This window comes from Eucalyptus grandis, chromosome 8 (genome assembly GCF_016545825.1).
Source record: "Eucalyptus grandis isolate ANBG69807.140 chromosome 8, ASM1654582v1, whole genome shotgun sequence".
Lineage (NCBI taxonomy): Eukaryota > Viridiplantae > Streptophyta > Magnoliopsida > Myrtales > Myrtaceae > Eucalyptus > Eucalyptus grandis.
Window position 1 is genome coordinate 46832452 of NC_052619.1, and position 23684 is coordinate 46856135.

General features: G+C 39.8%; 3 protein-coding genes across 3 annotated transcripts; all 3 read right to left on the reverse strand.

Moving 5' to 3' along the window:
* Positions 1 to 4130: 4130 nt before the first annotated feature.
* LOC104414754 (heat stress transcription factor A-6b) lies at positions 4131 to 6794 on the reverse strand. Its single transcript, XM_010025919.3, has 2 exons — positions 6016 to 6794; positions 4131 to 5528 (listed from the first exon to the last, which is right to left on the reverse strand). The coding sequence occupies exons 1-2, from the start codon at positions 6322 to 6324 to the stop codon at positions 4707 to 4709; spliced, it is 1131 nt and encodes a 376-aa protein (XP_010024221.1). The 5' UTR covers positions 6325 to 6794; the 3' UTR covers positions 4131 to 4706.
* Positions 6795 to 12514: 5720 nt separating this feature from the next.
* LOC104414755 (1,2-dihydroxy-3-keto-5-methylthiopentene dioxygenase 2) lies at positions 12515 to 16250 on the reverse strand. The gene is made up of 7 exons (XM_010025921.3): positions 16119 to 16250; positions 13879 to 13990; positions 13684 to 13778; positions 13366 to 13480; positions 13157 to 13281; positions 13009 to 13079; positions 12515 to 12920 (listed from the first exon to the last, which is right to left on the reverse strand). Exons 1-7 carry the CDS (start codon positions 16128 to 16130, stop codon positions 12854 to 12856), a joined length of 597 nt encoding a protein of 198 aa, XP_010024223.2. The 5' UTR covers positions 16131 to 16250; the 3' UTR covers positions 12515 to 12853.
* Positions 16251 to 17777: 1527 nt separating this feature from the next.
* LOC104414756 (protein TIFY 4B) lies at positions 17778 to 22469 on the reverse strand. The gene is made up of 8 exons (XM_010025922.3): positions 22244 to 22469; positions 21927 to 22075; positions 21643 to 21827; positions 20953 to 21043; positions 20695 to 20860; positions 19344 to 19407; positions 19074 to 19228; positions 17778 to 18309 (listed from the first exon to the last, which is right to left on the reverse strand). Exons 1-8 carry the CDS (start codon positions 22347 to 22349, stop codon positions 18302 to 18304), a joined length of 924 nt encoding a protein of 307 aa, XP_010024224.1. The 5' UTR covers positions 22350 to 22469; the 3' UTR covers positions 17778 to 18301.
* Between the last annotated feature and the right edge of the window lie 1215 nt (positions 22470 to 23684).

Here is a 23684-nt window from a genome sequence, read left to right on the forward strand (position 1 = left end):
AAAGCCCGGTTCTTAAAGCAAACACGCCTTTTCTTCAACTCAAAGAAAAATCTCTCTAGTCTGAAGAGAGAAGAAAAACAAGAAAATAAGAGGATTTGCGATGGGGGTTTCGCTTATTTCTCCCTCTAATTGGGGGAGAAATTCGAAGATACGCTTGCGATGCACGTGAGCCTGTCGAGAGAGGAGCAGTCCTCATCTGATTATGTGGATTCAAGCGATAAAATCGAGTCGAGTTGAGCCATTACCTTAGTCCTCTAGTCACTTCAGATCGGGGCAAATCCTCTGATTGTGTCTTTTATTAACGAGTTTCACATATGATATCAATGTTTAAGTGGTCTTTTCATGTTGAAATTCTTCATCATATGAAGCATGGTGTTTAGATATAAAGCTATAATTTAAATGAGTTCTACTTCATTTTATTAAGCATAATGTCTTGGTAGCTAGGGGCTAGCTTGTGGGTAAAATTTTGTCAGCTGCTATAGCATGATTTCGTTTGCTATAGTTTCAGTGGGCTTGTAAATTGTTATGGAGTGTCATTTTCTGGACTTGTATTGGACTTTGATGGGCTTTTATTGGGTTTAGTCCACCCATTTCCTTGGTTTTGACTTAAATAAATCTTGCTTTGAGCTTCTAATCTTCTTCCTAATAGCTTCACTAGTGACTCTTATCCCGGACCTTTATTATAAACTTCAAATATAATCTCTCTCATGTAACCACTTTGATGTTGCGCTCATGCACTTCTTAGAAGACAAAATTTTCATATCAGTGTCATTTTATTGGAGTGCTATAAATAAAAATTCGTACTTGTCAACGAGTAAATGAATTGAAAGGAAATCAACAAAACGATCCTTAATAATGTTACTTTGATCACAATAGATCTAGCAAGAACTTTTGACGAGTATGCCATAGCGAGAGCAATTCGTTTTTTCTAGGACAAGTACAAATGAGATGACATAAGTCAAAACGAAATAAAATTTTTAAACTCTTCAAAATGACACAGAAAATGGTGATTAAGCTATTCGGAAATATACTTGGGATAAGGACGAAAAGGTGCTCCCCTTATCTCTATGTACTTACTGCTTCTATATAATTTATGATTTTATGATTGATGACTTGTCAACCCTTTATTGGTCCACAATAAAATAGTCCAATACACACCTCTCGATGTGCCTAACCCCACTTCTGGAATGTGGTAGATCCTAACCAAAACATAATCATAGTTCGACAAGACAAATTTCGTCTTTCGCTCAGCCCACAATTCTTTTGGAAATTATTAAAAGCTGGAAGTCTCCAAAAGCGTAAAGGCAACAGTGATGTATGATTTTGAACCTTACATCAATCTAGCGCCACGCCAACCCCATAAATAAACAAATAAAAAGTTATTATTGTCTTTAATGAGATTTTAAAAAATTATAATTTTCACGATTCAAAGATCCAATCATTTGTCCATTGAAAATATATTTTTTAATGATTACACTTTATGGTAATAATCACATTGAGATAGTACTTGTGCAATTCAAAATTGTCAATACAACAAAGTTGCAATTTATTTAATGGTTCTATCTTAGCAAACATATCCAATATATTCAATAGCTTAAATCCTTAAAAAATATATATATTATATCAAGTGTGATTTATCAAGGGTGCAGTACTTGTGCAAATCAATTTTTTTTTTTTTTTTTTTTACCAAGAGAACTTAATGTCTACTCAAAAAGTGCAGCATTCTAGAGGTAGATACAATGCAATGAAAGTTCAACTCTAATTGCCAAGACAATCCGGTTGCAATTTGTCCACTGAGTTCTACTTCAGCAAAACATGTTCAGCATGTTCAAATAACTTAAAGCTTTCGGAGAAGATAGCTGCACCCTCATCTCTAAATTGCTTTAAAACAAGGGGTCTCCATTTTGATATGAGATTGTATGCTTATCGGACTATATGCGCGCTCAAATCTAAGAGATAAGAATGATCTGCCAGTTATAATTTGCTGAAGATAGCACAAACCTAGCACTAGTACATATAGGCAGTATGCTCAAGATAAATCACACAAGGACACAATGAAAACTGGATAACAAGTCGGACCTGCAGCTTGCACGCTCAGTTGAAAAGACACAGATGATGGAACAACGTTGGTGCAGCAAAATGACGATGAACATAACCATTTCCAGTAACGAGACTGCATCGAGTCGATGCTCCTGCCTTTTTTTTCATGAACTTGGAACAGACAAGGCTGACCTCGTTCTCAAATTGCAGTAGACTCCGCCCCACCTTGTTCTCTAAAACTGAGGATCTTGTCCAAAGAGTAATTAAGTAACATGAACACTCCTTACTTCGCATGCACTTTAGAAATCTCATCTATCAAGTTCGCGAGTAATCTCCAGTCAGTAAATAGAAAATCGACACTTCCATCGAAACGTCCTTGTAGTTGTACCCAGTGGAAAGTCGACAGACACTTGATCCATACAACCCAAGAGAACGCAAACCATCCACAAACGCACTGCACCAACAATATAGAAGCCGGCATACGTCTTTGTTTCCTCAAATCGGGTAAATCATCGGTGCAAGGATCACAGTCGCTCAAGCTTTTGGAGTAGAGCTAAAGCATCTCAATCGCTCGGCCAGGACATCCACGTCTTCCCCCGTCCTCCTCGCCCCCAACACCGAGCAAGCCAGTTTGTTCAAAGCCCTCGTTCAACAAATCTTCCCCGAAAGACCTCATCAAGTGCTTTGTAGTTCTAAAGTATATGGAACTGGAAATGGGTATGGCTTAAGTTGGGGTTTCACAGGATAAGAAGCAAAGACGATACATTTGGCATCAGTAGAAAGATGCACTCCCAAATTCCAAATTGGAGTTCATTGCCATGTTCATTGAGGAGATGTTTTCATTGCCGTCCAAAAATGAGAGACAAGTCATTAATCATAAAGCCATAAAAATCATATAATATGTAGAAGTAGTAGGTACAAATTGCCAATTTGTCCAGAACTGGACATGACTTGGCACAAAAATGGATATGTTTCCAATTATTATACCATCTTTCTCTATATATTCTATGGTTTTAGGATTAAAGACTTGTCTCACATTTACTGGTCCTTCAGTAGATGATCACAAAACACAACTTTCCATGCTTGTTTCCCACTGTTGAGTCTGGAATGTGGTAGATCCTAAGCCTACCATAATCATTTTCTCGACATGACAAATCCGGTTTTGACACAACCCACGCGTCTTTGGAATTGATTAAGAGCTGGAAGTCTCTAAAAGTGTAAGAGCAACAGTAATACAAGAAAATGAAGTTTGTGTCAATCGAAGAGACATTCCCATCAGAAGTAAAAATATATATATATAAAAATCAGTTATTATGTGTTGTGCATTCAAAAAGAGTTATTTATATTCAGTGTATTATTCGTTCGAAATTTACTAATAAAATAATCATATTTCAAGATGTTAATTGGATCGTAACGGTAATGCAGCTTTCTTAAAAGTACAGCACAATGAAAATTCAATTCTAATTGCCAATATAATCCGTTGCAATTTATCTAACAGTTCTACTTCGACGAACATATACATCATATTCTAATAGCTTAAACCCATAAGAAATCAAATTTTTAGTTCCAATGTTATTGAAAAGAAAGTTATACTCGTGTGATATAGAGATTCAGACATTTGTTCATTTAAGATCTACTTATAAAATAACCACATCTCAAGATACTAATTAGATCTTGACAGTACTAGTGCAAATCACTTTTTTTCACCAAGAGGACATAATATTTTACTCAAAAAGTGAAACATTCTAGAGAAAGATACAATGCAAGGAAAGTTCATTTCCTAATTGCCATATCTATGGGTTCTACTTCAGCAAACATATCCAACACATTCTAATAGATTAAAATTTCAGATAAGATAATCAAAAACTCAATTCTAAATTGGTTTTAAAATCCGGGGTCCCGATTTTGTTTTGAGATTATATACTCATCGAATTGCATGCTTTAGGCTGATAAGCCTTCATGTGGCAAGATGTTTAGTTCAAAAATATATCGGGCGACTTATTTTAATAGCTTAAGAGAGACCGATTGTGCACTTTAACATGAGAAATAAGAATGATATGTCAGTTATAATTTGCTGGAGACAGCACATATCTAAGACTACCATATATGGACAGTATGCTCAAGATAAATCACACAAGGCACAATGAGAATTGGATAACAAGTTGGAAATACAGCTTGCACGTTCAGTTGGAAAAAGTCAGATGATGGAACAACGTTGGTGAAGAAAAATAACAATGAACATTAGCCATTCCAGTTGCGAGACCATGGCGAGTCAACGCTCAGGCATTTTTTCATGAACTTGGAACGCACAAGCCGATCTCGTTCCTAAATTGTGATAGACTCCACCCACCTTGTTCTCTAAAACTGAGGATCTTGTCCAAAGAGTAACTAAGTGATATGAGCACCTTCGCATACACTTTAGAAGCTGATCTGTGAAGTCTGTCATTAATCTCCAGTCAAAAGAATTGGCACTTCCATCGAAAGGCCTTGTAGTTATGAGTGTTATTTTTCAACACATACTTAATCCATAAAGCCCAAGAGAAGGTTAACTATCCACGAATGCACTAAACCAACAACGTAAGAGCTGGCATATAGCTTGGTTTCCTCAAATCGGGTCAATCATCTATGGAAGGATCACTCAAACAAAGCTTTATGCTTCGCTCAAGTTACGGAATAGAGCTCAAGTATCCCAGTTGCTCAGCCAAGATATTCATGTCTTCCCCATCCTCTTCATCTCCAACACCAAGTAAACCGGTTTGTTCGTTGCCCTCATGGAACAAATCTTCCCAAAAGACTTCATCAAGTGCTTTATTACCTCTATTTTCATTCTCTTCTACTAATCCTATTTGATCCTCCTCTATGTTATTACATCGACTTGCACCGATTCCTCCATCCATGTCCACAACAATTTTCTCAAGCTCAAACCTTTTAAATTCACCGATGTCTCCATAATTTTGAGGTTCAACCTTAGCAAAAGTACCAATACTTGGTTCATTATCATGGACAGGTTGATCATCATCATCGCAAAGGCTCACATTACTTGGCCCTTGATCAATGGAGCACCTCCTCTTGTTCTTCCCTAGCACTTCCTCGAGCTCCTTCCTGCTGTCCTTCTGTTGGACCAATTGCTGTAGAAAATCAGGATTCTTCATTGCTCTCGCCAAGAAGTTCATCATCTGGTGTTGCTTCATTTCCGTCTTCTTGAGCCTTTGTTCCATCACTTGGAGACAACTCTTGGAGGTCTGCTGTTGCTGCCTAAGCTTGATCAGCTCCATCATCAAGACCTGCTTGTCACGCTTCAACCGGTCGATCTCTCCGTCGAGCCCAAATCTGCCTACTTCAACACACGGGTCGAGCACTTGCTGTGAATTGTGGGGTGCTAGATGAGTTGTTCTTCTCCTCCTGATGTTTTTAAGGAGATATTTTTGCCCCCTTAGGAACCCTTCGTTAGCAAACTCCCACTTATCTGGATCAACCTTTCTAAAGCCCTAAACCATCCAAAAATAGTATAGTCCAGTGTTTGAAATTTCATGGAGAGACTAAAATGTCAATATGCTATTGTCATGTCTAGAACTTCCAGGAAGAGCTTCACATATGATAACAATTACTGAATTTAACTTTCGATATGAAAAAGTCTGATATTAATTGTGTAGCTGGGTGCACGGCTTATATATGATGAGAGAAGCTAACATAAATGAAAGGCACGAAAAGTCTGGATCTTTCTGCTTTTTACTCAATTAATTAAAGACACAAACAGTTCAATTAGAGAGCAAAAGGGCTTCACTTAATCAATAAAATATTCCGAAAAGTAGTAATTAATGCTGTGTTCCAGGAGCTTCATGAACATCAATGAACAGCGGGGGGGAATCTCTAGTACCATCTAAAACAAACCGTACACACTACACAGGCTTATAAAAACACCCTATATCACTTCATTTAAATCTTAAATGAAATAGATTAGATTAATAAACTTACATAGGTGTTGAGCTGCCTGATGAAGCTAGAGAAGTTGTTGTGCTTGAAGTATCTGGGCAAGAGGGACATGGCGAAGGCCTGAGCATCCCACACCACAAAGCTGTTATTGCCTTTGCTCCAAGAGACTATGTGGTTGGTGGCTGGGTCGTCCACGATCTCATACGTCTTGGTGAGAAATGGAGGCGGGCCCAAGTCATGGAGGCCCTCAATCGGCTGAGGAATTGCATTCACAGTGACCGGAGAAGAAGATGAAGAGAAAACGGCTCCTCCTAAATGTTCCTTCTTCGCCTGAACTCGAGGGTTATTCATAATTGATCTGTCTGCTAGTGTGCTGATTGCATGAGCTGATGGAATTTCGTCTACGAGGGGGCTTGATTTTTTCAGCACCCAAGAAGGAATAACAGTAGCTTCGGGGGGGCCGTTCTCAGATCCTCTCAAATGGGTGCTCGGAAATGCAGAAAAAGATCAGGAACAAGGACTGCATGTGGAAGATCTAGATGGAAAAGTAGAGCCAGAACAAGAACATACTAACGGATTGACGAGCTTTCCATCTCTTTTCAGGCTAAAACAAGAATCTTGCCAGATAGTATAGGAAGCGAAGATGAAGAGAAGCGAGATTGGAGACAAGGTGAGCTTGAGATGCTGGAATGAGCTCTTGAGCCAGAAGTGGAAGGGGAAGAAGAGGTTGAGCTGCTGAGGCTTGGAGCAATGGCTGTGTTGGAGAAGAAAGGCAAGCTGAGAAGGGGAAACAGAAGGGAGACCAAAAATGAGGGAGCCGGTGGGGGCTTATAACAACATACATATATACCCAAAGCTTCCCTTCTTTCTCTCTCTCTCTCTCTCTCTCCTTTTCTCTTTTATATAATTTATTTCCTGCCCTAGTCAAGAAAAGTGTTTGGCTCCTTTGTTTTGCTTTGGAAATCTTTTTTTTTTTTTAGTAAAAATTTCTTTGGAAATCTTTCATAAGTTTTTACTCAATGATTTTTTCGCTCTCTTTTTTTGGGTGATCACTTGACAGCGGATTTTAAAGTTATCACTGAAATATAGTCTGATGGGAAAATAAATAGACAATTGAGTTTTTGCAAGGATGCTTATATGCAAATTATGAGAGGAAATTTTCCTTTTCCTAATCTCTTATTCGTTGGAAAATTCTGAAAAATTATCCATTACAAAAGCTCTTACAAGTGAAATTGTTTTAGAAAAATACCAAAAAATAGGTATTAAAAGATAGGACGTGTTCAGATCATGTTGAACATCAACTAGAACCTAGTTTCTTGATAAACTTTCACTTTTTACTTAATTCAAATCTTGCAACGGAAGAACTTTGACCTTTTCATAAATTGAAATGCCCGGAATTTTCATGACTTGCGAATATTGACGAGTAAAATTCGTGTGTGAATTCTCACAATTGTTAGAAACTCAACCGGTAATTGACAGATTTTGACGAGAAAGCGGAAAAGGGTATTCCCACCCTACCTCCTCACGAAAATCAATTATTAATTTATGTGCTTTATATGATCACAATATCTAGAATTATAGATGGAATGCGTGGCAACAGTGATGGAGGGTCCATATGTTTGGGATTCTCTTTAATTACTATTTATGATGATGATCTCACTAAAGTTTAGATCTTTAGTGCAAGCAGAAGACAAGAGTGGCATCAGATATTTCGGTCTTTCTCCTTTGAAGAAAGCAAGTTGGATGCCTGGCCTTTGACATCCAATCCAAACACCAGATTTAGCCAAAGGCTTATGTGGAAACTCTTGATTTGCCAATGCACATGGTCCTTCGACAGATAGACAAGTGTCCATCCTTGCCATTAAAATAATTAATTTTTTTTCTCTTCCACAAGATTATGAGACATGACATCCATTTCTTTTTCAATCCCTTTTTTCTCCCCCACGTAAGCAAAGGGAGCTATAGAAAAAAAAATTCCCCATTTTGGGGACATATCATTGCATGTGATCTTAGTGGATTAGTCAATCACGTTTCATAAACAGAAAGCATACAAAATGATCCCCCAAACGCGCATTGCTATCTCGATATAATCTTGGGTTCGCCAATTTTAATAATCTAATCCTCGAAACTTATAAACTTTTAGCAAATGCGCTCCTTCATTTGATTTTAGAAAACTACAATTGACTTGTCTATTAGTACTTTGGAAGTTCGGATACAAAATTGCAAAAGTTACGAATTTATGAGATCTCGTTTGAGAAAACAATGTGAGTTCAAGAGATTAAATGAACACCTTTTTTTCTTACGAAAATATATACTTAACATAATGAGTTTCTAGGTAATATTATGATTTGCTCATTTCACTAAAAAATTTATGATAAAATAAGATATTTTTCATAAAAAATCATTTTCAAGGTAAATTGTCAGATTTTACTTATTTGATGGTTTAGAGAAGTGATTTCCTTTTTTATCATTCTTCTTCAATTTAATTTTATTGTTTGTAATCCATAGAAAATGTTTTCCCGCGGATCGATTAGTACTTCGCTATCAAAGCACTAGAAAAGTCTAAAAGCAAATTCTCGAAAATAATTTTCCTTTAAACGAACGCAACCCTTGATCAGCTCAATCTATCTCGTGACCAACAGATTTAGAGTCTAGTCACAACACTAATTTATTCTTATTCTATTTTAGGCGACAAAAAAAAATGGAATTGATTAATTCAACGTGGGATTCGAACTTTGTGGAATGCAGCACAAATGGGTCCCTTTCAATTTTTATTTTTATTTTTATTTGTCGTTCTTTCCAATAATAGGCCACTTGGAAATATCTGGGGCAGCCAAAATTGTTATTTTTATGCTAAAAGAGGAAGGCACTTTAGAGGCACGGTACTTTATATCGTGGCGCCGTTTGATTGGGAGCAGATTTTCTTTTCAGACATAATCGACCTCTCAACGTGCGCACACGTGTCGCAACGTCGGCCTCCTCAATAAACAAAATACTTCAATACCAAGATTAACTTATGATGTCGGTAGCCCTAACTTTAGAGGCGTGGCCGGAGCTCATTCGCTGTGGAGCGTTTAGTAGGCACCCATCGGTCCACTCGAAATTGAATGTGTATTTGACCTCTAATGCATTATAGGCCCTTTTTTTTTTTTTTTTTGTATTTTCCATACAAAACAAGTCGTCGAAATTCTTCAATCGAACTTGACTGTATTACTAGATCTATCAAAATAGATCATAAACCATTTTTTTTTTCAAATTCGAATTTGATTGGCTGAGTTACTATATGAATTATTTATATTCAATAAATGGTCATAAATGGATTTAAAATGGTTAAACCTAAAATTATATGAAGGTCTAAGTCTACCCCATCTCTTCAACTTTCTCTCTCATTCACTTGATTTCGCACTTGATTACTCCGTGCTCTTACCTTAATTTAGATATGACTTTTTCCCTATCTTAGCTATACGGGATGTTCAAGTATTGATCAGCCAAATTTGTATTGAACAAACATGGGTAGAAAATTTGGGTTAAACCATTTTTTGCCCGACCCTCTTGTTTTAACAGGTTTATGTATCACTCTTTTCCCTAGAACAATTAAAAGGTAGAAAAGCAAGTTTGTAACTACCTGAGCACGACTAATATAAAAAAGCCATTCATGTCGGTACTCATCTACCAATTTGGCTAGTAAAGCCCAGTTCGAGAAAAAGGCTACGAAGGTAATAGCCGAAAGTTGGGGTGGCATCTAGAATCGGTCGGGTCAGCTAGTCGAACCAGCTAGAATGATTTCTGGAAAACGTAACATTAACGGCAGATGATAAACTACGATTTTTGATCTGGCGATTCTTGTGCTTATTTAATTGATATCCGCAAAGATATTTATGCACTTTAGAGGAAAAAAGAAATGCCAAGCGGGCCAAAAAGCAAGGGCGCATGGGGCCCCTACCAGCCAAACTGACAAGCGGCATTTGTCCGAAAGGAAAAATAATGGTGGACGCGTGTGAGCAGATGCAGTCCGACATGTGGAAGGAGCGCCCTGGTCGGTAGTCATTTATCTTTCATGCACGTGGGTCCCAGTCGATCCATCACCCCCACGGCAGTGCCAAAGAAAACCCAATAAAAGAATATAAAAAAAATTCTCACTAAAAGTCTCAATCATCATCTTTTCTTATGAAATGAACTTTATTTCAAATAAAATTTAAAATGACTATATCAATATTAAATAAATGCCTAAAATACCCACGACAGTTTCAAATAAAAACCTGATGTTACTAATCGCAAGTTGATCAAGGGAATTTTCATCAAAAGATAATTTTTTTTATCTTTATTTTTTTTTACATTCTGGCGAGGTCACAAAGGTCTTGCCAATCACGCATGTGAGTAGATCCTGTCGACATGTGGAAGGAGCACATTGGTCGGTGATCACCCACCTTTCATGCATGTGGGTCCTAGTCAATCCATCACCCCTAAGGCAAGCCCAAAGAAAGCCCAATAAAAGAAGAAGGGAAAATTTCAAATAGAGATATAAAGTACTCTCATTTTTTTCAAATAAGAGTTTATAATGGACTTTGTGTTAAATAAGGGTCTAAAGTGATCATAATAGTTTTAAATAAGAACCCGACCTTGCAAATTAAATATTTCAATCAATCAAATTAAATTTTCATTTATTTTTTGTTCTTTTCTATTTTTTTCCTTCCTAGCAACCCTCGCTAATCACTAGGCAAGGGCTTGTAAGCCCTCATTAGCCGCTGGGGAGGGCTTGCAAGACCTCACCTCATCTAGCCAAGGCAACCTTCATCAAAGCTGACGGGGCTAATGGCCCTCACTTGTGACTTTCAACAACGGCTTTGCCCAATGCGAGGATTGCCATGGCGAGGCCATCCCTCACCGATGGCTAGCAAGGCAACCCTTACCTAGATGCGGCGAGGACTAACCTCGCCTATGATCAATTAGGGCGACCTCACCCAGAGCGAGGGACAACCTCACTTGCAACCAACGAGGGTGGCCCTCACCAAATTGGGAGGAGATAACTCTCACCTAGCCCTTTTCGAGCATCATTGATGCCTAGCCATCCTTGAGACCGACCATTGATGAAAAAGAAAGAACAAATTAAAAACAAGAAAAAAGAAAAGAAAAAAAGAAAAAAATTCAAAAAAAAGATAAAAGACAAAAATGTCCTTAACCAATAGAAGGTTATGCCATTCTTTAAAACTAATATAGTTATTTCAAAATCTTATTTGAAATAAGATTCACTTCAAACTCTTATTTAAGAGAATGAGAGCATTTCAGGTTCTTATTTAAAACAAAGTTCATTTTAGACCCTTATTTAGAATTTTTTCAAAGTGGAAGAAAAAAAAAAAAATAATTACATGGACAATTCTTGAATATTAGCTCAATGTGTAACATTGCCTATAAATTTTTAATTTATTTAATATAATTCCTGAAGTATACTATGATCGATGTGTAATTTATTCTCTAAATTTTTAATTTATTCAGTGCAATTATTGAACTTATGGTAAATGTTCAAATTAATCTTTAAATTATATAAAAATATCAAATGTTATTCTCGATTTATTCATGTTCAGAGATAGCATTGATCATTTCGTATAATCTTAGAACTAAATTGAACATGTAAAAGTTTAAGAACCAACTTGAATGAATTAAAAGTTAGGGATAATATTAAACATTTGCTATAGTTCAAATATTATATTAAATAAAGTAAAAATTTAGAAACGATTTTACACTCTCGGCCCATTTGCGTTAGTTGTCCAAGAAAAGAAAAAGACAAAAGAGGATAGGACTCGCCATTCGATGATGTAATGGAGGACCAACCCACAGAGGACCAAAGGCATAGAAGGCGACAGCAAGTCCGAGACCTAAGGTCAAAGTCCACAAAAATCCAAAGTAGGTTTGAAAATTGATACAGAAAGCGTTCACATTGTAGTATAAACAGATAATCTCGAGCTCTCTTGTGAAGAAAGGATAAAGAACCTATTCGATTCGATGAAACTGGTGCGACACTGCCTACACGAGGCTAGGAGTCTGAGCAATCGGCTGTGATTCGTGGAGAGGGTCAAAATGCAGATGCGATGTTGAAGTATGGATGGGTGTATTTGGGAAGATTTTTTGGGAAAGTCCTTGAGAAAATATAAAGGCCTTTGAATTAAAGGAGTTTTTCAAAATGTAAATTGTATTTGGTAAATCGTACTTGTGAAAGTTTATTGTAAAGTATCTTTGAGTAAAATAACGTTTGGATAAATTAAATTCGCCGCACGCCTGCCCTTTGTCGCACCACCTACCCTTCGCCAACGATTGCGCGTAGATGCTGCACATGTTCTTAGTAGAGAGAAGGAAGGATGAAGGTGATGAACAATTGTCGAAGTAAAGCCAGAGAAACGAAAAACTAACGAGGACAATTTCGGAAGAAAAATTTTATTACCTTCAAAGCCAGCATCCAAGAATGCCTAAGGCAACCCCAACAACCCCCAACCTTGGGCTTTCAGCCTCGGGAAGGCTAGCATTTGGCAAATGCAAGTGAAAAAAAGATTGCCAAACACTAAATATTTGGCCCAAAGGCCTTTTAGCCTCCAAACACCCTTGGGAAAGCGGTTCCCAAACGGAGCCGAAATTCCATAGAGAAACCGCAAAGCCGTGAGTGCAAGCATAGTCAATCAGTCTCCAGACACGTTATGACATAACCAAATGTTCATATACTAGATCAAAAAAGTAATGACCATAGACATAGACAAGATCAAGATCGAGTTAAAGAAGACAAATAGGCGAGGGGCGACCCGGATGCGGATGCCCTATGATACGGTCGGTACATTTATTTTGAGCCGTTATCGAATGGTCTCTCTTGTTCGTCACTGTGTCGTGCTCCGTCTCATGCTGCAGCATCACAAGCTTGATTACTCACTTCCTTCCGGCCAAAAGCCTCCAGGTACGCCTTTCTGCACCGTGGAAGATACCGTGTTTACAACATGCTAGTTAGTGAAAAATGCACTTCGTGTTACGAGAATAAAAACCGGCGTAGCGCACCTAGCCGGCAGATGATCTTGAGGACGATAGTAGGGGGTCCAAATGGGGCTGCCGGCAAACAATCGCATCGCCTGCACGAACATAGTTCTCAGACACCGATCTCGATATGACTCGAGTAATAACCTAACTATTGCAGACACTGAAGTACCTTCATGTAGTTGTCCGAGTCAAGGGTGAAACGGTGGTAGATTCCCGCGGGGAAAACTATCATTCCTCCCTTCTTCACCCAAACCCGAATCCAAACATCATCCTGATCCCTTATGTCAAAGTAACCTGTAGCAGAAGCAAACATTAGAAGGAGTAAATCAGTTGCGGAAGTTGCATCTGACAAAACCTCATGAAGACCAGCAAGCTCACCACTACCAGCCAGGCAATAGCGGATCTCCTCATCAGAGTGAAGATGTTCTGTGAAGAAGTTCTTGATCATCTCCTCATAATTCGGCAGCTTCTCTGGACAAACTTCACAGATGTCCTGAAGACAATTTATTAAAGGAATTTGAGAATAAGTTAGAACAGAAAGGAATGGGTTTGTACATGCTTGCAGTTGCAACGCTTAGCAACATATACCAAGCAGAGCTTTTGGCTACATAGGGCAAACAGAAAATCAGCAAAGAATAGTCCTGAGTAGTCCTAATGGAAGTCAAATTCATAGATTTCACAGAGATCGCAACGAACCATGTATGAATATCCGCGCCCTTCACGTATTTTCTTCAATTCTTCATCTGTTTCGTGGTTATCTGCATTGAGTCTCCAGCCAAGTACTCCAAGTTCTGCAAATCAACGTGTTCACACAATTGGGTTAATACACCAACCAACCCACTTCGATAGTCCCAATCGTGGAGGAAAAAAGGAATTTTCTGTAAATCCAACCAGCAAGTTGGTCCAGGGAAACGAATTCCTTGGGCTCGCGATGATGTGGGAGTCTTTGGTCCTCGTTGCTGTCGTCTATATACCATGCTTGAATGACTTCCTCTCTTGGATCCTACAAAGAGTTGCAAAAGAGATGCTAAGTATTGAACATACTGGGAAAGTGAACAGAGCAAAACATCCCTCTGGGGACAGACGCATAGATTACTCACTTAGAAAAAGCAAACTGATCATTGCATAAACCTTGCAATATCAGATATCTACAATTGACGCCAAATTGCAATGGCAAGGGATTATACTGCCAGATATATGAATTTGCATTCTCCATATGAATCCGAAACCGACTCTACAATTGCCGATCCATCAAAAGTTTAAATGAATTCTTCCTGACATTCAAAATCCTGTAGCTATCTCGATGTCACGGTTCTCAGACCTTAACACCTTGGAGGTGCCCAATGCTAGAACGATATAATCACAAAGATATTTCGTCTTCAGTAACTCAGTAGCTTGCAGCAACTATACGGTTTTAGAACGGTTCAAGCGGTGAGAAGAGTCATTCGAGCAAAAGATTCCACGTGCAAACGTCACGGAAAAAACACAACAGTGAGAACTAGAATCGTGGGCACGACATCCACATTCCATCCAGACAGCAGTCAGAAACTACGCTGGATCTAGGAATGTTCAAGCAGAAAGAAGGATCATTCAAGCCAAGAATTCCACAAATATCAGAGAACAAGAAGGCAGCTACAAACTAGGGTGCTGGCGGTCTCGAATGGCGACATCTCTTTTTTCTTGATGCTTTCTTGATTCCTTTTCAATTTTGGACTCAAAAAATCTAAGAGATCTTCATGTATAATCTATCCAATTGAATGAAGTCCCTAGCACTTACATCACATATTGCCTGTACAAAAGTTTTCACACCTACTTCAAAAACTACAGTCATTTTAGTTGCCTGTTGAGTTTGACATATTATTCTGTGGGCTAAGAACCCAATGGGCTTAAGCCTGATACCGCTTGACTCGAGCAACCCTTGATAAGAATTGGAAAAAAAAAAAAGTCTTCGGCCTTTCCCGACCACTGACGAAGGATTCCTCGGAAAGTTGAGGATTCATAGTCGAATCCCTTCTAATCAAGTTGAGCTCAACCATTCGTAATACTCGACCCGACCTCCTTGCAAGCGTAATTGACAGAACTATGTCAACTCTGGGGGTCGGTATGAAAAACTATTTTGGGGAAATTGTTTTCGGACTTTCCAGCGTTCAAGAGATGAAAATTATAATGGATTGACGGAAAGCTTTTTCCATAGACAAAAAACAACTAATTTAGATTGGGGAAAATGACCTCGCCTTTTGGCAATAAGGAAATCGATGTCCTTGATTTCTTGTTGCGCTTCCAAGTGAGAAGAATAAGTGTCTCTTTCCTATCTCTCATCATTTTTTTTTCTTTTTCTCTTTTTGTTGTTAGTCTCATGTGTTTTTTTTTCATTGAAGCTCTGCGTTCTTCCCTATTTCCAAAAAAAGCACTATCATATATAATAATTTACAAACATGATTTCGTAATAGATTTCCTAGTTTCATTGTAACTCTTATTATTTTGATAGATTACTGAATAAATAAATAAAAAGATTTTGATTCCAATTTATTAGTTCATGACATATTATTTTTAATGACATAAGCTGCCTTTAGTAGATTTACTTATTATTAAAGATCATATAATCAATTTTTTCAACCTGTTTTCAGCACCAATAGCAGAAAATGGTATAATTTCTGGCAATAAGAAATTTTCGGTGAAACTAATTTACGCAAAACTACATACAATTTACGCTGCTCCTTCTTTGGGCTTCGAAAACTCGAGACGGACAAGAACTTGAGTTTTAACTTGACCCTCATTCTTTCGATAACTGTGTCAAGTGAGTCATAAACCCAATAACATAGAATACCATATTAAAACAAGCTCAAGATCAATAAAGTCCTTTGTTCAAGTAGCATATCATGTAGACTCGACTCGACTAGATTCCGCCGCTAGTCCCTAACTAAAGCTCTTTCTTCCGTCGTCCCTCGTTGACAAATCCGTTCAAGCTCTGTCCTAGCTCCGCATACATCTAAACAAATAGCAAGCTAGAATCTTTCTTATGATCCCACCTCAAGATCACCAGCTCCTATCCAAAACCATCCCCATGCAGCAGAAGAACACAACAAAACACGTGCATGACCGAGGGATAAGAGTACTAGTCTTGCCATTACCTTGGGCGCCATTTCTTTGCCTCCGGTTAGCGGACTTGGCCGGTGCTTCGCCGATGGAGGAGACGACGCGTGGCGGACAAAGGCAAAGAGGAGCCCCTGGCAAAAAGAGTTGAGGAAACCTCCCTTGCTTAGTGCAATATGGTCTTTTGATGAACCTTTGTTGCGAGATGATTGACTTTATATAAGGGTCGAAGCCAGCGGGGCTAGCAAGTAGCAAGTACATCTTTTCGCTTCAGGACAAAGCCACAGCAGTTAGAAAGAGCTCAACTCTTTCAAATCGTGGAATTATGCAAGAAAATGGACAAGTAGCATACAAGGCCACAGCAGTTCGAAAAGAATATTCCGTTCTTTTTCCAAAACGTGGAACTTTGCAAAAAGGTTGAGAAGCATACAATGCTAGAGCAGATAGGAAAGATTATTCAATTCGTCCAATTGGGAATTTCCAAAAGATTTTAAGATTAGGGTCAGCCATAGACAACTCCAACAGGGGAAAAGAGAGTTTGTTAAAAAAACAGGGGAAAAGAGAGAGGCTTGTACCTTCTCCCCCAAAAAAAGAGACAAATTGGTGTGTGAATTAGCCACCACGATTTGGTTACATCGCCTCTCATATAAAAATCTTTTGATATCCAAATGTGGAGTTTGTAAATAAGATATTGTGATTGACTTGAATACATCGTGTCGTGTCTTTGTTTAGTATTCAAATTTAGAAGCATTGTGATTAATTTGGTCGCATCGATTACATCACATCTCGTGAAAGATCTTTCGGTATTCTTTTTCTTTCTTTCTTTCTTCTTTTTTTTTTTTTTTTTTTTTGGATGGTGATCTTTCAGTATTCACATGTAGAATTAGGGATACGTGTCCCCGCGAACATTGTTATTGACTAGCCACGCCACCTCAATTGCCTGATCTGTACGTATGAAGTTCTTTTTCACGATGCGAGACCCGGTTTTATGGAAATTTTACTCGGTAACGTGGGAGAAAATAAGCGCATGCGTACGTTAAATCAAAAGTTCTGACGAGAAATATCAGTTCTAATCATGAAAGGTTCTCAAGCAGCTGATTTTGTACCATCTCCCTGATTTTTTTTTTGGGCCGGCTGGTTTGTCAAAACAGGGGGCCGTCTACGGTTTCGACGGTGCTCCCTGAGGGCGCTACGAAGAAAACAACAATGTCCGACACCGATGGGGGAGGAGGCAAAACCTAGAAATGGTCAGAATCAGGATTCCAAGAAACTCTCGTGGCTAAGAACTTGCAAGAAAAGCTTTAAAAAACCAATAAGAGGTCAAGAGAAAACTGGGCTGTCTCGAAAATCTCAAGCCCTGCCCCTTAATCTTTCTCTTCCTTTCCCCATTGGTGTACAACGCAGAAAGCCCCTCCTCTCCGAGTCAATAAAAATGTGGAGAAGTCAAGGCCATATCCTTTGCTAAAACGGTTGAGTTTAATTAATCTTTGGGCTCCAAATCCCCACACAACGCTAGGCTAGAGTATTCGTCAAGTGGATCTGTTTGACCATAAGGGTCTTTATTTAAGGTTTGTTGGATCAGGAAAGCCAGCGAAATCAGTGCCCAACTTGGCCTACATGGTCCAAGATGACTAGATTTCCCACCACCAAGTTAAGTCAAATCCAAACTACTCCTAGGCCTACAAAAGAAGAAAACAAGAGTCCAAAAGGATTCCATTTTGAGCGATGAAATAGCCTTTTTTGTTCGGCATCTTCGGCTTCATGACAATTGCTCCGACAGCTCAACAGCCCTCAACTTAGTAATTGTGAGAAAAGGAGTACACTCATTGAGCTAAACCCTACACTAGCATACCCAGCTATTCCGATACCAGCAGATGGCGGAGCGCATATCCCGTGCCTCATGGCATCTAAGTGGGGGAGAGAGCATGGGAAAGCTCTCTTGGTTCCCTAACCTCAGCATCGTTAATCAAGATAGCCTCGAAGATAAACATTTAAGCTTCTAGAATATACAAAATTTGATCCCACGACGAGTGATCCAAAGCTGGTCCTCTTCTAGAGATCTCTAACGAGAACGGGCAGAGATATGTCCGCAGACGAAGAACACCTTGACTGCAGTAAGACCAGTTCCGTCATTTTGCCATTTATTCGTGGTATAGCTATTATCTCAATGAAACTACCATCATCGGCTCCCGGGGCCACCCCCTTACATAATGTCTCCATATTAGGGACCTGCATCATAGACAACAAATGGCAAAATATAAGTTATGAACATAACAGTTGAAGAAATGAAAGTCACCAAAAGAGCAGAGTTGAAGGTCCAAAAAGCTGTCTCAGCTAAATAAAATCTTATCTTTGAATTATTGGTCGACCCATCAATGCATCTCAACAGGAAAAAAAATTCAATCAAGTCTGTAGTCCTAGACAGATCAATGGTAAAAATAAAATTTTGAACCCTGGTATATTAATGAGCAATGATAGAAGAATAAATGACAGAACAATTGTGTTGTCTTTTTAGTGAGCAATAATAGAAGTATGAATGACAGAGCAATTGTGTTGTCTTTTTAATCAGAACATCAATAATGGAACACAATCACTCATGGACAAAAAATAGACCAAATAGATTTTATAAAGGAAGAACTGTGTGAAGAATATGACCCGGTAAAAAGCAATGAACTATGGATAGCTGCAAACATTTTCCGGCAAAACTTGTAACTCAGGAAGTTGTCTCATCGTTTATGGATTCAACTGATAGCCTGTGTTGTTGAAATGACTAAACTTCCAAAAAGTTGACATATATGCGGAGGAAATGTCAAAGTACCAGTAAGTGGATAAAGCAGCAGGACTTGTGTTTGTGCACATGCCAGACTTCTTTACAATCTAACAACAATAGCTATATTAGGTTTATCAAAACTTTATGAACCTAGTGGTGAGCAGGGTACCCCAATATTACAGAACAATTAACCTTAGTACTAAAGATCAACAGAAAGACTGACTATTTTTGCCGTGGGCCATCCCAGGTTGTGGTGCACAGGTTATCGCATTTTTACTCAATTGTCCATCTGGAACAGGCACCCTTATTTGGTTCATCAAGAACATCTCCAAGCCTGAAGAGGCTGGTCCGGCATCTTTCCTTGACTTAAATCTCCCCCTGACAAAATTCCAAGCCAAGGAAGAAAACAAAAATGAACGCATCTTGAAATCTATCATTTGAGAGGACTCTAAACAGAAAGAAAGTAGAGATGTAAAGCAATCATGTCACTCACCTGTCCTTTCGCTTGTCAAAGTACTTCTGCAGCCGAACTCTTCGATTCATATGACCTTCCATGTCTGAAGAAATACAATCATTAACTTCATACCGATGGACAACAATCACAAAAGAAAGTCATAAAACCGAAACAAGGGCAAGGGATGACTCCTTAATTCTCAATGCCTTTATGGTTTTCAAGGAATGGGGAATATCTGGTTTGACAAAAATCTAACTTCCATATGAAGAGAGTAATGAGGTTAAGGTCACTTAGCCTATGGCATCTTTTAACTCAAGGTGCTCAATGTTCATCTATTAATAAGGTAACAATCCAAAATAAACAAGTTATCAGTTAGTTCAAACCAGTTTAGTACCAGAAAAGGTTAGTTTCACTAACCCCACATGACATAATGCTCGTTCTTTCATCGGAAATCCTAGAAAATTAGTTTTACTGCTCTAAATATTTAATATTGGATGCCAAAACAAATATAGTGCAAAATTTTGACTTTGTTTGATGAGCTGCCCATTTTTTGCATCTTCACCCTTAAGTCCATTAGAGGACGATGGAGGTAAGTTGTACAATTTCACACTACCAAAAGTGTCATTGCCAAACCCAAGAATTTTAAGAATGCAACCAATCACCCCCAAGTTCCTTCTAGGTTTAATCACAGTCTATCTTTCCTGCTTGGCAACCTAAGCACTGTGCATGAGGGTAAAATTAGCAAGCATCTACCTATATATTTCCCATAATAGATAGATCCCTTGTGAACTTCATGCAATACAGAATATACTGCAGATTCGACCTGTATAGGACTTCTCCATTTCATTGAGGAAATTCAAACTTCTTGATTAAAATAAACCACAATTAACATCTGAGAAGGCTCCCAAAGCATGCAATTTCACCAACTGCTTGAAGAATATTATTCATGAACAGATACCAGTACTACTTTGTTCCGGTTTAGTCTGTTGAGAGCAAAAAATGGACTCTCAAATCTTCATTCTAAAACACAGTGCTTCCATATTTGACGTTTCTAGCTTTTCCTCCCTTATGAAGCCCAAGTTTCACAGAAATAATTAAATCCACTTTCGATCATTTTTAGCTTTTGAAATAGTACTACCATATCAGTGTCACTCCCTCATCAGTTAGAATGAGAGGCAATTAGAAGAGGAATCTGGTTTTACAGACAGCAACACCACTAATGCTCTATGAACGGGAAAAGATTTGTATCGAGAATTTTCCTTATTCCTAGCACTCACTAAATCACGCTGCAGGTTTGCATACATATATTGAGTACATTAAGCTGAAGCAAGATGAATAAATAAGGTTAATCAGATTAACCATCTTGATATACTGTTAAGGTCAATCACACCTGTTTGTGTGGTATGAGAGACCATTGCTCTTGGAGGTAATAGACACAAGTTGTCAGTATTGGCCTGCATGTGACAAGGGAATGACCAAATTGCTGCACTTCCATTTGATGAATCATCCAGCGGCAAAGGGATTGGACCAGATGCAAGTTGCATGATTGTCCTTGCCTGCAAGAGCATGCACGAATGTGTCGACAGGCCATCAGCTGTGCAGGTAAGACTTGAGAGGAGATATCTGCGCATTGCCGAATCTTTGTTACCTTGTCAGGAGACACTCTGTCATAAACATTCACCTTGCCACAGTAGAAAATTGTCATTTGCCCCAGTGTAACCTCTCCGGCACCAACATTTCTGCAAAATGTCGTCAAGCATTGCCTGTTAAAAACTCAAACTGAACCTTACTCTCGAGCTTGGAGCTATGTCTCAATCCATGCTCCCAGCGTGTAAGGTAAATTCCTTTTTATACACTCCATGAGACAATGAGATATCACCTCAAGGAACAGAATGACTAGCCAATTGCCAACCCTGCAAAAGCATATCCTACACCAGAACAGCACTCATACCTACGATTGCTGTCGACATATCAAAGAAGAACAAATTCATCTGTATGCATTTCCAAGTTTAGACACTTGCGGCATATAAACAGGCAGCTACATCAACATTTGACAAAAAACAGATTGCTCTATCCATAATTCAGCAGAAAGACTCCTCCCGACACATCTCGATCGGTTCATCTATGCAGGAGGAGAAGGACTAGGCTAATATGTCCCGACTCCGCACCAATTTACACCCTATGAGATACAGTCCTTCTCTACAATGGCTAAAAAGCCTAACCTGAATTTCGCAAACACGCAAATGCTCGCCTTTAATCGAACCAGTCGGCGACATCACAGCAACAACCAGAATGCAACAAACCGACCAACGGTGAAAACACCAACTCAACCACCAACCTGGGACTAACCGCATTTCTCTCCTGGTCGGCCCCAGCCGAAGCTGCCGCATCTCCATGAGGCGCCGGCGCCGGCTCCGGCGGATCCTTCCGCCGATACGGCGCGGCCTCGTCCGCGAATTCCGACACGCTGGCGCCAGGGCTCACCTCCTTCGCCGAGTCGGGCGAGTTCGAGTTCGAGTTAGCCTGCAATTGCCGGAATTAACCCGCCACTAACCCCCGCGCGAAAGGAGCGGAGAAAAATTTACGAATTAAGGAGCGCAAAAAAAGAACTCCGTCGGTTACCCGCGGCGGTGGATTCTCCGCGGACGAGACGACGATCTTCCGCAGCGTCCTGGCGCCGGAATCGTCGTCCTCGGGGCCCTCGAGCAGCGCCTTGAGCGAGATGACCTGCTGGATCGCCTGGGATTTGTTCCACGACGGCCTCCTCATCCCTGCACAACCGCCACGCGTCAGCTCGCTCCCCGAGCGGGAACCGGAGGGAAAATCCCGCCCGCCGCCGCCCGCCGGCCGGCCGGTCGCCGGAAATCGCGGCGGCCGGGCGGGGGGGACGGAAGGCGGGAAATCGAGGCAGACGGAGAGGGAGGGAGAGAGAGAGGGACCTTTGTCCTTGAGGAATTTGCGGCAATCCTCGCGGGTGAGCTGCGAGATGTCGTCCTCCGTGAGCTGGTTGAGGGGTTTGTCGAGGATGCAGCGGAGCGACGTCATCCCGGCGGCCGATTGCGCCGGCTCCCGGCGGCGGAGCGTCTCCGGCGACGTCGGGCTAGAGAGAGAGAGGGGGAGGGAGGGAGGGAGAGAGAGAGGAGAGAGAGTGTGGTGGTGGGAGTGAGAGAGAGAGAGAGAGAGAGGGAGAACTTTTTTTTTTTTTTTTTTTTAATTTTTACTTTTTTTTTGTTTTTTTGGTTGGGGAGGGAGGGGGGTTTAAGGAGCTGAAATGCACCCTAAGCTGCCACGTAAGCACGCGCCCGGAATTATTAGTGTGTGCCAAATCACCTGCACTTCTCTCCTCGATGAGGTGTAGGTGCAGGAGGAGTTAACTGAACTTGGCCCCCTTCCCTTATTTTTTATTATTATTAATCGCAGATCCTTTGGTCTCCCCCCCCCCCTCCCCCTCCCCCTCCCCCTTACGTGGCCACGAAAGAATATGTCTCTTTCTTTCATTTTTCATTATTTTTTTCTTTTAATTTATTTACCTTTTTTTTTCCCTAACCGTCGGCTTCTAAGGACTACAAAATTAGAAATAAATCATTAATCACCACTGGTTACTCATATTGTTTAATATGATCTTTGAACTTGTTGGGATTCGCTACATGTTAGATAGCGATTGACTCCTTCCGCCCCATTAACATGTGTTTTCTTATATACATGTGTTACAAGCCGATAAATTGGGATTGTGACCATCACGGCGACTCAAGTACTTCTGGACCAACTTGGATCGTTGGACACCTAAGTTAAGTCTTGCTCGATCGATCGCACACTTGTTCACTTTACCCGAATTGTAGAGAGAGAAAAATTTTAGAAGAAAAGCTCTGAAAAGAAATGAGCTTTTATATTACTAAAATGTTTGAATGGTTATAAATGAGGAGAAATGCACACATTCTTATAATAAAGGTCATCAAATTACATCGATTGATTGAAAATTCATCCGATGGACAAGATCACCTTGCCAAACCTACCAATTATCGACACTAATGACAGGAGAGTTCTAAAATTTGGCGTAATGACCGTATCGTCCGCCCTTGGAAAGTTCTGGAAAAAGTCTTGTCGGGAATTCTAGCGATCATAGGAGATCCTTCTCGGAAAGGCACAACCCTTTAACTATACAAACCTCTTGGACGTGACATTCTCCCCCACTCATTGAGCGACGCCCTTGTCGCTCACAACTTGGAAAGCGGCCTTCTTGGCACAAGCAAGGGCTCTCTTCTTCTGATTCCGCTTTGTTCGGACTTGCTCATACAATGGACCACACCCTTCCAACTTAAAGCTCGGGCATGGCATGCGGTGAGCACTCAACCTCAGGGAAGAGCACTTGGATCGGCATAG